Source organism: Microchirus variegatus (assembly GCF_963457635.1).
Source record: "Microchirus variegatus genome assembly, chromosome: 10".
Classification (NCBI taxonomy): Eukaryota; Metazoa; Chordata; class Actinopteri; order Pleuronectiformes; family Soleidae; genus Microchirus; species Microchirus variegatus.
This window is the reverse complement of record NC_139811.1, coordinates 21,853,270-21,867,434: the sequence shown is the minus strand read 5'-3', so window position 1 is coordinate 21,867,434 and position 14,165 is coordinate 21,853,270. Positions and strand designations below refer to the sequence as shown.

The 14,165-nt window shown below is 39.9% G+C and overlaps 1 protein-coding gene across 1 annotated transcript; it reads right to left on the bottom strand.

Annotated features, from left to right (window-relative positions):
• Positions 1 to 1,837: 1,837 nt before the first annotated feature.
• pla2g10 (phospholipase A2 group X) lies at positions 1,838 to 5,772 on the bottom strand (the record flags this gene model as incomplete). Its single annotated transcript, XM_083895878.1, has 4 exons — positions 5,719 to 5,772; positions 4,931 to 5,117; positions 3,168 to 3,274; positions 1,838 to 1,986 (listed from the first exon to the last, which is right to left on the bottom strand). Exons 1-4 carry the CDS (start codon positions 5,753 to 5,755, stop codon positions 1,838 to 1,840), a joined length of 480 nt encoding a protein of 159 aa, XP_083752004.1. The 5' UTR covers positions 5,756 to 5,772.
• Between the last annotated feature and the right edge of the window lie 8,393 nt (positions 5,773 to 14,165).

Genomic DNA, 14,165 nt, shown 5'->3' with positions numbered 1-14,165 from the left:
CTCTTTTCAAAACAATGGCCTTATCTGTTTTGACAACACCGTAAAGAAATGTGATACTCCCTGCTCACATTTCTTTGGGTACTTACAGGTCTATGGCGTAGGTTCCTCCCTGTATCTACCTTTAAAAGGCTGGATTGAAGAAATCAAGACTGGGACACGACGCTCATGTACACAGTGGTTCTTAGACCTGTTTATACCAAGAACTATTTGAGAAAATTAGCTCTTGAAGTAACAACATTATCACCAACGTGACCTCTTCCTCACATATTCTTCCCATACTGCTATAGTGAAATTAGATTAAAATGGAGAGAGAGATAATGCAACTCTATTATTATTATTATTATTTAAAGGTGCATTATGTAATAAATCTAAAGCAACTGGCCATAAAATCCTCCTAATATGTCACAGAGACTCAGGAATAATGTTCATATAACAAACTGAACTCATCAACAACAACAGTACAGACAAAATATTTGCATTAAAAAAAAATCTTTTGCAGACTTGTTTATGTTTTGAAATCATGTTTTGGCATGTGGCGCCACCTACCGCCGTCTACCAATCATTGCAGTCAGTAGAGTCTCAGCTGCCGAGCAACCACAGGTTGCCAGTTACGTCAGAAAACGAAACCTAAAAGACTAACCTCTGTATTTTGAATTTGAATGTAGTAACCATTGTTGGCCACATTCTTACATATGGCACCTTTAATTTATCATTTGTTTCATTTTCTACGCACTCAAAATCCTTCCGCTCCACTCTCTCGATCACATAACCTGGTATATATACAGTTGAACAACATTTCTGATTTCCCTCCAAGTAACACCACAGGAAGCTAGAGTGCCACAGTTTGAGAACCTTGGATCCAAAAGAGTAATGGGGTCGAGACTATGGATCAGAAATAGGAGTGGACGTCTGCTATTGAACAAATAGCTTGAATAAACAACACACAAAGTAAATTGAAACAAGTTTTTTTTTCTTTACATAATGATAATACTTTATTAATCCCCACAGAAAAATGGTGTGCATAACATTTGCTCTCAGTAATACAAATAATATTAAAATTACAGTAAAAGGGCTCATTCCATTCGAATAAGGTGAGGGCACTTCTTGCACTGTATCTATTTTATTCCCCTTGTTCCCCTTGACTTGTACAGTTCTAACATTCTAAGACAGAGGTCTCAAACTCGGGGCTCACGGGCCACAAGCAGCCCCCCCAGTCGATTTCATGCGGCCTGACACTTTGACATCGAGCATGACACAAGCATGGCGTGTTTTTGTACATTGAGAGACAAATGGCACTGTAAATATGTTTCATACTCGTCCAATTTCAAATGTAACACACAAATCTATGTAATGTACAACTGCAGAGTTAAACCTTTTTGTTTTTCTTCATTTTAAATAATTAAAAACAATATTTGAAAATGCACTAACTTGTAACTAACTGCCAGATATCGGAAGGATTAAAGGATTAACGTCACGTTATAATGAAAAACACAGTATGTGTAGCATATTTATTATTTATACATTCATTTTGCATTATAAAAATATCTTTTTTTTATTGTGAACTATATACCATTCCATTTCAAAAGAAGCACTTTTATTTTGAAATTGCCGTGACATGAAAGGCATATGTGGGTTTTCCCCCCCTCAGTTCTCTGAGTGAATGTGGCAAAAAATGTCCAGAGCGCAGTCAGAGTCATATTGTACATAACAGAGTTGTGAAGAGCACTTATCTGATCTTTCCCACACTTTGACTGCGTCTCAGCAGAGAAACGCTAAAGTTACCTTTTCATTATGTCAGTTGTAATCCCTCGTCACTTTTCGGGGGGGGGGGGTTGTGTCAGTTGTCACATGTGGGCTTTGTCTCATTGCAAAAAAAATTTGGCCACATTCTGTATTTGTTAATGTATGTAGACTCATTCAGGCATTTCACAAAGTTGCTGTCACACTCGCACACCCGCTCGTCACATGAGCCGTTCGTGAGATCATCTGCAAAGGAGAAGGACATAGAGTGCAGAGACTTGTATCAGTAACAAACTGGAATGATGATGTTCAGGAAATACTGGCTGAGGCACATCCTTTAACTTCTCTCTCCACTGAAGCCTGAAAGTGTGAACTGTTGAGTCTCTCTTCTCCTCACTCTGTGACTTGGTGCTATAGAACTAAAGTTGGAATTGAAATACAAATGATTTTCTCAAACTGTTGTGAGACCTGTTGTAAAATGTTTGTTGTTGACAAATACATTTTCAATACTTAAACTCCCAGTAATGGATTATTTTTGGACTTTTGGAATTTTGTCTATTCGCAAACTTGTAAAACTGAAATGTTTGAGGTTTAAAAGGCAGAATAGTTACGATAAAGCTGATATATGTTTTTTTAATCACACATCCCAGCACTAACAGATATCTATCACATCATCTACGTGACAGGCTTCAAACTTGGCAGGTGACTTACAGTACAAAGGGCACGACTGTGTGCAATGCCAATTCTGACGCTGTTCGGATAAGAATTGACGGAAATATCGGTTGGAATAAAAGAGGCACACACACCGAACACGTACTGCGCAAGTTGTGTTGGTATACTGCGATGATAAGACTACTGGCAAATTTGCAATTAACAGTAGTACAGTGGAGAGAAATCTTCTGAATAGAATCTATTTTTTAAGTCAACTGTAAGTGTATACGCTTCCTCGACGAGCAGGTTTTAACTGCAAATTATTGGCAGCAAAACAATTGAACCCTCTGTGTCACAAATATGTATCGTCGAGTTGAGCTTCATGATGTTTTTCCAGGCAACTGGTGAACTACTTTGAAATAACAACTCTACCTGGTGATTTTGTTTCCTAATTGTACATTTAGTGAAGTCGGTTGATAACTTATGTTACAGAGAAAACAATTGTTATTGATTTTAAGTACTCGAGCACTTGTCAGGCCCCATAAAATATCAGAAAAGGTTGATCAGGTGTTTCCCAAACCTGTAAAAGATGATATTCTAATAAAGTCTTGTTTTGAAGGATTTCTTGTGTTATATGGAGCAAAGAAACCAGACAGAAAGCTAAAACTGATTACCAAAATAGTTGACAATTAATTTAAAGTAACAATAACAATACTGATAGCTATTATGATTTGTATTGAATGTTGCATAAGCATGGAAAAAAGAAGATGAAGTACCACACTTAGTTGAATGGTCCACACAATCCCAACTGTAACTTTTCGTTTTGGTTTCGCAGCCATCTTCTTCTGCGCCACCGTAACAACAGTCATGCTTGAAGCAACACCTGCATCCGGAAAAACAACAACAGCAACGACACAATGAATATTACGTTGTGAAGGCCTGATCTGTCATAAAGAGTTTGAGTCACACCAGTGCTATTTTAAAGGCAGGGCAAAGTCGCCATCAGTTTCCTCAACAGATATGTAGCAGTTTGTGGGGGGTTCAAGAGGTCTCGTAGCAAAAAAAGGGGGGGTGGGGGGGGGAGAGAGAAGTGGCAATTAGGACTTGGGTGTGGAACCCTATGGAACCCTTGGACCTATTTTGAAGCAACCACTGGACCAAGCAGTTTGCGAAATACTCATTAATAATCAGGGGGTCCCATCTCCCAATTGTTGCGCAATACCATGTCACCACGCCAGGTGCCACCCTGCAGTATTGGCTATCTTCCCTGTCAGATGTGGGCTTGTGTGGGCCTTCACCAAAATTCAAATTTTTCATGTTCCTATGATAAATGCCATGAGACAAGTTTGTTCAGTTACGAAACTTTCAAAACGTCAAGATGGATGCCAAATCCAAGATGGCCGACTTCCTGTTGAGTCGAGTTCTTGGTCCCAAGAGGATTCTGTTTGTTTGTCTTGGGACGTACGATGTTCCCACGAAATTTGGTGCAACTAAATTTCGGCTGCTCTATAGACTTTGACCTGAGGGGGCGCTACTGAGCCACTTTACATTGTTTTTTGTTGCAATTCCATGATTTCATCCAATTTTTCACCAGATTTATTTCAATTTTCAGTTTTCAGGGGGTCAAATTCGAGATTCCGTGGAGAGAAAAATAATATGAATTCCTAGAATAACAAAAGGTCCTCGCACCCTGTGCGCTCGGTCCCTAATTATACTAACTAGGGCTCTGCACAGTCATGGAAGGGCCCCTGTGTCGTAGGGGAGTTCAGCAATTCCCTGACCTCACTGTCTCCTTCACACAAGTGCTTATTAATCCCCTCAAAAATGGCCGCAAAGCCACAGAATAATAATAACCTATATGTAGTGTAGGTCACGTATGATGTTTCGAGGTAATGGGTCAATGTATGGCAAAGTTCTAGGGCACTTTCGCAGCGAATAGTGGGAATCCAAAATAGCTGTGTCGCCACGCCTGTTTGAATTTGCATTTTCAATGTTGGTATGACAAACGCTCAGAGTTCACTCATTTGCTAAAGGGTGCAAATCGCCAAAATGGACTCAATCACACAAATTGGTGCCAGGAGACGTTTTGGGCCCCAATAAAGTTGGATATCTGGAATCCACTAATCAGTTTTTCACATGGAATCTTTTATAACATTTCTTCACATTTTATATTCTAAAACACCAGAGATAACTTTTTTGTGTGGTAAATAAAGCCTTTCCCGTTTGCATTCAGACATTCTTTAAACTAAATTATAATTTACGAGGATTATTTATGTTTGAAACTAGCAAAGTGAGAGCAAATATTAAATACAGACGTGTATGTGTCACTTTTGGGGGTAAATATGGAAAGAACTAAAAAAAAAGTTGATTTAAGTTGTTATCTTTATTTTACTTGTATTGTGTCTACAGGATAGGCAAAAAATAAGCCACGTTATTGACATACTTGTGTTCAATGATCTTGCTTTACATTTACTTTGTATAAGAATGCAACCAAAATAAAGTTACTCATTCAGATTTAGAGTTAAAGCTGCTGCCTCACCAGTCTGTCGCGTCTCTGGGCCAGCCCTGACCACCCACTCCACAGTAGCATCCGTACATCATATAATCCAAGGGAGAGCTGTCCATGACGCACAAGATTTCATTTGCAAGATCCATCAAGCTTCTCTTTTCCCGCTGGGACCTGTGTGCTGCCACAAGGGCCACAGAGGCCACAGAGGCCACGGCCACTGCAACGAGCAATAAACAGAAGAAAAGGAAGAACTCAGCTCTCGCCTTAGAAACAAGTCTCTGTTTTAGTCATTTTGTATTAACCCAACACCGATTTTTCTCTGTCTTGCTGTCAAAAATCATAATTTTTATATAAGGATGTAAGGAACGTTGTATCACAAAGAGTATTTTTCTGTGTCTTGTTGTTTCATCTCCTGCATTTTAAGCTCCACATTTAACACCTATAGAGTCTAAAATTCATTATGTATTACTATAATAGTAATGTCAAATTACCTAACACTGCAAGTTGTACAAATCATTAAGAAACAACTTAAGGTGTTAAAACATGGAAAAGTACACACAAAAAAAGTATTAAAACAAAATTAAGAACCCAGCAACAGTATATGCACACTAAAGCAAATCAATTAAACAATTCTATACCATTAAGCTGCTTCTTGCCTTCTTCTTGTCTGACACCCATATATGCACTTTAATTGTAAATAAAACACCATCGTAAGTTTCCCCTCTCAAGTCTTCACAGTCTCCCTTCATTGTTTCCTGAAATAATATTTCACAAGCTCTCTGTATTTAATCCCCAGTCAGAGTAAATAAAAGACTCACCTGATAGCAGGAGGACAATCCGGTAAAACGCAGACATGACATGCAACAGGCAGCTCAGCTCCACAGCAAGTGTGAACTCACTTCCACTTCACTGAGAAGGGCGTTGAGTGGGAAGCCTCTTTCAGACACCGTCTCAATAATCTCCTCAACATCACTATTGGCCAGAGGCTAATCCACTGTTTATGGGAATCAACGCCCCCTACAGGGAACAGCTGAGAGTTTCAAAAAATAAAATGTTTATAAATTTCATTCAATTTCTCACCTGTGTAATTATCTTTTTGTGACCGTTGTATACATTCTAGTCATGTAGAGTGACATTGTGCAAGGGTTATTGTATCTTTTTGTGTTTGGTTTGTCCTCTTTAAATCATTGACAGTGGGATTATGGAAGGATTATCGTGTGTTTTTGTGTTTGTTTTGACCTCTTAAAGTCATGTACAGTAGGATTATGAAAGGATTATTATCTTTTTGTGTTCCTTATGTCACAAGCTACTCAAAAATTCATGTTACTGTTACTTTCTCTGCTGATACATGGAGCTGACCTTGGGGAGGACTGAAAAATATGTTTTTCCCTTACAACCACTCTGCGAAATACAGGGGGTCTGGGGGGGGCTAGACCCCCTGAATAACATTTGAGACCCCCTGAAAGCCTCAAAGGCAAAATTTGAGGGGGATCTAAACATGTTACAGTGTAATTGGAAAACAATGTTTTTTCGTACTGTTTTACAAACTGAATGTGATCTATAATACACTTTGCATGCCTTCTTATTCTATATAACCAGACAAAATGTAAATTATTTTATTTATAATTTTGTATTTTAATTAACTGGCGAGCTGTCTAGGGTGGACCCCGCATATCGCCCTGGCAAAGACCCGCCCAAAACCCTCCGGTGGAGGATGAAGTGGTAGATAATGGATGGATCGAAGGATGGATGTTTTAATTCATTGCTTTCCAAATGGCGCTGTGAAAAAGGCCCACACAAGCTCACATCTGACAGGGAAGATAGCCAATAGTGTGGTGGGGGTGAAACAGTATTTCGCGACAAATGGGAGTTGGGACCCCCCTGATTATTAATGGACATTTTGCACACTGCTTACAACAACCACACGGTATTTACTGCCAGACCTTCAACACTGTGTATTTATACGGCAAGACTATTATTTTTAACATAACGAGGACAGAGTAAAGTGGTGGGAGATAAATGGTGTTTGACCAGTCTCTGTATGAACCATCTATTCAAACAATGTGAAAAACATCTGCAAAAACAAGTCACACAACCACTAAAATGCACTTAATATGGTAATACAATTAGTAAAGGTTAGCACTCTTGCCTTTGCAGCAAGAAGACCCGGGTTCCTGGGTTCAAGCCCCGTTTGGAACAACTTCGGAACAAGGGCCTTTCTGCAAGGAGTTTGCATGTTCTCCCTGTGTGTGCGTGGGTTTTCTCCAGGTTCTCCAGCGTCCTCCCACAGTCCAAAAACATGCGATATGGGAATTAGGTGACTCTAAATTGACCGTAGGTGTGAGTGAATGGTTGTTTGTCTGTATATGTGGCCCTGCAATGGACAGGACCCTGCCCATCGCCCAATGTCTGCTGAGATAGGCACAGCACCCCCTGCGACCCTCTGGTGGAGGATGAAGCGGTAGATGATGGATGGATGTTTTTTTTCCATGAATAACGTCCTATGCAGAGGTCTGAGGGAAAGGAAAACCTACTAAATAAAGAACATATTGGACTTTGACTCACGCTTTCTCTGTGTGCATCAGTTCAGCGCTCATACTCAGTGAAGTCTGGACACAACAGTGCAAGTGTTTGTGTGTTTGTCATGACCCAGATACTTATTTCCAGTCCTGAGTTTTGGACACGGCACTACAGCATCATCAACTCCTGCAGTGTGAACCAACAGACGAGTGTAAACACTCACCAGAGCGACAACATCTGTGAGGGTTTTGTTCACTGTGATTATGGAAATAGTGTTTACTGGGTGTCAGAGACAGGGAAGTGAAGGTCGTTGTTTTTTTTTTTTACTTGACAGGAAACTGAAAGAGGTTCCCAAGCCAAACCCAAAAAACCCCACTGAGGTCGATGAAAATAGAAGAGATTTAGTGCAAGTGGAAGTTTCAAAACCCACAGCCAATAACAGGCGGCTCATTTCTTGGAACGAAGCTTAAACACAATTAGATTTTCTTTTCAGGAATCTAAATTAAAATTAAAATGATCAGAGACAGTTCACTGGTAGAGGAGCCACTGTAGTGTCAGACTGTAGTGTCAGTGTGGCACCATCTACAGGCAATATTTAGAACTTACATAGATGGTGAGTTCATGCACATGAGAGGTTTCCTCACACCCTGGTGAAAAGAATATAAGAGGTCACTTCATAGTTTTCCTCTGACTTACTCTGTAGACGCCAGTGGGAAAGTTGGCTTTGGCGTGTACCCATGGTGCATCAGAAAAGCCTTAAAAGGAACAAAATACATATTTTTTAGATCTGTGCCGCAGGCACACCCTTGGTAAATTGCCGCAGGAATAACACACAACTCCTTATATGTGTGTGTTTATCGGTCACATCTTTTTGTTCAGTAACAATGAGCCAAGATTCCAAATTTCAACCAAGGATGTGTAAACAAGTAATTACTGACCTCCCCCTCGAAAGAATTGATCCTCACCGTTTGAATTAACAGCAGTTCTTCTCTTCAGCCCCTACATTATCAGGGACACTGTACAGCGGAGAACAAAGATGAAATCGTGGGGTGTAGTGTTTAGCTGTATGGCGACAAGAGCAATCCATGGCGACATCGTAGAAGACTTGTCAACAGAAGGGTTCTTGAAAACGTACCAGCGCTTCACGGCTCTCAGGGGTCACCCAAGAAAGCTTTGGTCAAATCAAGGAATTGACATTGTGGGTGCTAGGCCAGTGCTAAAGGAACTGTATGAGTTTCTTAATAACATCGACAAGGACCGGATCCAGGAAAAGGCAGCAGCCACAGTGACTGACTGGATCTGGGTGCTTCACCCAGCAGACTTTCCACACCGAAACAGAGCAGCTGAAGCAGCGGTCCGTGTACTCAAAAGGGCACTGAGCAATGTTGGCGAGGAAGGTAACCTGCCATGCCAAAGATGTCCAGTCTCCAGCGGACAGTGCAAGAGACGCCAGAGAGTGGAGAACTGTCCCTCCACCATCCACAGAGATGTCAGGAGGCTGGTAGTCCTACTACCAGTGGAGGAGCTGAAATAAATTGTCCTGTGGTGTTTCCAGATAAATCCCCATCACATGGTGTGTTTCGATTTCGGATCGAAACTTTCCCCTCCACCGGCTGGTGGTGTGTTTTGGTAAAGGATACCATGAGGACATTAAGGACAATGTATCAACATGTATGTAGTCTATGGACCAAACCTTTAGTTGTTCGTGATGTGTGTGACGTTCCTACTCAAGGACATAACTTTGTGTACTTCAGGTAAATGTCACATCTGTCTAAGTCTTAACTGTTTGAATTAGTTGCTGTGGCTTACTGTGGTTCAAGAACCAGGAAGCCAAGTGGGAGGTGTAGAACTTTCCGGCAGGTATAGAGAATGCGCAATGCGTAATCAAAGCGCAGTTGTCATCAAAGCTTTGTCACCAAAGCACTTTCTTGTATATTGCTAATCTTTATTTTCCTGTTTTCATCGGTCACTGATAATCAGAATCCGGACGCTTTGTCGATTCACAACCTATTAAGTAGTGTGTAGAATAAAACCTCTTAAAGACACTTGAGTTGTCCGCCATACTTGTTCTGGTCGCCCTTCCCAGAGGGTAGTTTATTGAGATGTAGGAAGCAGTCGGTAAATATCTGCACACTGCAATAGTGAAATTAGATTTAAATGGAGAGAGAGATAAGGCCACGCTGATTATTATTATTTAATTTATCATTTGTTCATCCTTCAGCTCCACTCCCTCGATCACATAACCTGGCATACAGTTGAAGAACATTTCTGATTTCCCTCCTAGTAACACCACAGGAAGCTAGCGTGGACATAGGAGTGGACGTCTGCTATTGAACAAATAGCTTGAATAAACAACACACCAAGTAAATACAAACAAGTTTTTTTTTCCCCTTTACATAATGATAATACTTTATTAATCCCCACAGAAAAATGGTGTGCATTACATTTGCTCTCAGTAATCCAAATAAGGAAAATAATAATACAGTAAAAGGGCTCATTCCATTAGAAAAGGTGAGGGCATAATTGGACATTGTTATTCTTACTTTTACATGTACAGTTTCTTGTACTGTGTCTATTGTATTCCCCTTTTGAGTACATGTGTTTTAAAAGACTTGTACAGTTCTAACATTCTGGTCTACTTCGCCGTGCACCGAGAGTAGACCAGGTTAGAGCTGGACCCGTTAAGGTAAAGCGGGGTTCCCCTTTCCTCCGGTCTTAACCGGGGAACATAGGTAGGACCCCTCCTTGAACCAAAAACTGCAGACCAAGGTAAGCCCATTCTAAACGTCAAAGCCAACGCATGGTTATTATAAATATAGTTTCCATTTTTTTGGCCTGTTTTTGTACATTGAGAGACAAATGGCACTGTAAATATGTTTCATACTGTTCAAATTTCAAATGTAACACGCAAATCTATGTAATGTACAATTACATAGACCGTTAAACAGAGTTAAACTTTTTTGTTTTTCTTCATTTTAAATTGTTAAAATTATATTTTAACAGTAACAGTGCAGTATGCAGTAACTTATAAATAACTGATGTAGATATGTCTTATACTGTAAATGTTTGCTGAAAAATCACATACTGTTGCTTTAAAATAGAAAAATATCAGTTTGCAAATATACATTTTACTTTAAGACTTTTCTTAAGACTTTGGTGAATGTGTCAAAAATGTCCAGAGCGCAGTCAGAGTCGTACATAACAGTGGCGTTTTGTAAGGAGCACTTATCTGATCTTTCCCACGCTTTGACTGTGTCTCGGCAGAGAAATGCTAAAGTTACCTTTTCTTGAGTCGACTCCAGCTGTAATCCCTCGTCACTTTTTTTGGGGGGGGGTATCTTATCAGTCTTAAAGAGACAAATACGATATTGTGTCTTTCTTTGTGTTCATTCCTCTCGCCGTTTCATCTCGAATTGACAAAAAGGCTCATGCACATGCTATGTCTGTAAAATATTACATGTCAGCACTGTGTCTTTGCAAAGAAAATTTGGCCAAAAGGCGTGCTTTCCAATGAATCTAGCCTTTTTCAGGCATTTGGCAAAGTCTCTGTCACACTTGCACACCCGCTCGTCACACTTGTCCTCCAAATCATCTGCAAAGGAGAAGAACATAGAGTGCAGAGACTTGTGTCAGTAACAAAGTCAGAAAGCCAGAGATTTTGTATCTCTCTCCACTGAAGCCTCAAGTGCTTCTTTGTCATGTTAACTGTTGAGTCTCGCTTCTCCTCTCTCTGTGATTTGGTGTTATAGAACTTAAGTTAGATTGGAAATACACATGCAACTGCTGTGAGACCTGTTGTACAATGTTTTCAACACTTAAACTCACAGTAATCCATTATTTTTGGACTTTTGGAATTTGCGCTAACTTGTAAAACTGAAAGGTTTGAGGTTTCAAAGCCAGAATAATTACAATAAAGTTTTTTTTATTCAACTCTGTGGATACTGATAGCTATTATGATTTTTATTGAATGTTGCATAGGCATAAAAAAAAGATGAAATACCACACTCAGCTGTACGGTCCTCACATTCCCATCTGTAACTTTTGGTCTTGGTTTCGCAGTGATGTTTTTCTGCGTCACCGTAACAACAGTCATGCTTGAAGCAACACCTGCATCCAGAAAAACAGCAAAACACAAAACAGCAACAACAGAATGAATGTTACATTGTGAAGGCCTGAGCTGTCATAAAGAGTAGGTGGGTAGAGTGAGTGCACTGTGGTTTGAGTCACACTGGTGCTATTTTAAAGGCAGGGCAAGGTTTCCTCAACAGATAGTTAGCAGTTTGTGGGGGGTTCAAGGTCTCGCAGCAAAAACGGAGGAAAAGAAAGAAGTGGCAATTAGAACTTGGGTGTGGAATTTTTGTCCCTATTTTGAAGCAACCGCTGGACCAAGTGAATGCTGGAGTCCATCTTTCTATCCCATGTGTGGTTGGTTTCGGCTCATTAACCAAGGGGAAACGTGTGTGCAAAGCAGGACGTCGCGAGGCTGAAAGGAATCCAGGGGGAGGAAACACCACCAAAAACATGCCAAATTGCACCTTACGCACGACATAATGTAAAGTGGACCATAAATAGAGTGTCAACTTGTTTACATTCTGGTTTCTTCAGATTAAATCAAACTTAGAGCCTATAATTAAACTTCACAAAAGAACAATTAGAATAATAATGAAACCATTACGGAATAACAATAATAATAATAACTTGGACTCCGCACATTCAGGGTATCCTCATGCAAATGTCCTCCACGCAAGTCGGGGAGATCAGCAATTCCCTGACCTCCCTTGCTCCACAGCCTTCACTTGTGCTCATTAATCCCCTCAAAAATGGCCGCAAAGCCACATAATAATAATAATGATAATAAGAACGTACAATATGAGGTGCCCGTCACATAGGATGTTTCTAGACAATCTGTCAATGTATGGCAAAGTTCTAGGACACTTCCTGTTTCGCAGCGAAATTTTGGAAATCCAAAATTGCCGTGGCTACATCCGTTTGAATTTGCGTTTTCAATGTCGGTACGACAAACGCGCTCAAAGTTCACTCATTTACAAAAGGGTGCAAATCGCCAAAATTGACTCAATCACACAACTTGGTGCCAGGAGACATTTCGGGGCCCAATAAAGTTGGATATCTGGAATTCCCTAATCAGTTAAATATTATATATATATTATAATTTACAAGGATTATTTTATGTTTGAAAGTAGCAAAGTGAGAGCAAATATAAAATACAGACGTGTATTTGTCACTTTTGGGGGTAAATATGGAATGAACTCAATGACGAAATTAATTTGTGTAAAAACTCTTTTGCGGTTCAAAAAAAGTTGAAAGTCTAGTGCTATAACAGTAAGTGCATTGTTATTTTCCTTTTTATTGTGTAAACAGGAAAGGTTAAAAGTTAAACGTTAAAGCTGCTGCCTCACCAGTCCGTCTTGTCCATGGGCCAGCCCTGACCACCCGCTCCACAGTAACATCCGTACATCATATAACTCAAGGGAAATCGGTCCGTGCTGCACTTGATCGCCCCTGCAAGATCCATCAAGCTTCTCTTTTCCCGCTGGGACCTGTGTGCTGCCACAGAGGCCACAGAGGCCACAGAGGCCACGGCCACTGCAACGAGCAATAAACAGATGAAGAGGACGAACTCAGCTCTCTCCTTAGAAACAAGTCTCTGTTTTAGACATTTTGTATTAACCCAACACCTATTTTTCTCTCTCTTGCTGTCAAAAATCATCATTTTTATATAGATGATGTAAGGAACGTTGTATCACAAAGAGTATTTTTTCTTTGTCTTGTTGTTTCATCTCCTGCATTTTAAGCTCCATATTAACACCTATAGAGTCTAAAATTCAATGTGTATTACTATAATAATAATGTAATAGCAAATGACCTAACACTGTGAGTTGTACAAATCATTAAGAAACAACTTAAGGTGTTAAAACATGGAAAGTACAAACAAAAACAGTATTAAAACAATATTAAGAACCCAGCAACAGTATATGCACACTAAAGCAAATCAATTAGACAATGTTTCTACCATTAAGCTGCTTCGTGCCTCTCTGACACCCATATATGCACTTTAATTGTGAATAAAACACCATTGTCAGGCTTCAAATGATGAGAAAATGGATAGTGATAGAAAAAAACAACACAGCACTTCCCTCTCAAGGCTTCGCAGTCTCCCTTCATTGTTTCTTGAAATAATATTTCACAAGCTCTCTGTATTTAATCCCCAGTCAGAGTAAATAAAAGACTCACCTGATAGCAGGAGGACAATCCGGTAAAACGCAGACATGACATGCAACAGGCAGCTCAGCTCCACAGCAAGTGTGAACTCACTTCCACTTCACTGAGAAGGGCGTTGAGTGGGAAGCCCTTTTTAGACACTGTCTCAATAATCTCCTCAACATCACTATTGGCCAGAGGCTAATCCACTGTTTATGGGAATCAACGCCCCCTACAGGGAACAGCTGAGACTTTCAAAAAATAAAATTCTCATTCAAGAATACATTTTTCACCTGTATAATTATCTTTTTGTGTTTGTTGTGTCCTCTTAAAGTCATGTACAATGGGATTGTGGAAGGATTATTGTATCTTTTTGTGTTTCTTGTGTCCTCTTTAAATCATTGACAGTGGGATTATGGAAGGATTACTTTATCTTTTTGTGTTTGTTGTGTCCTCTTAACGTCATGTACAGTGGGATTATGAAAGGATTATTATCTTTCATAATTACCAATCGCAAATGTTCACA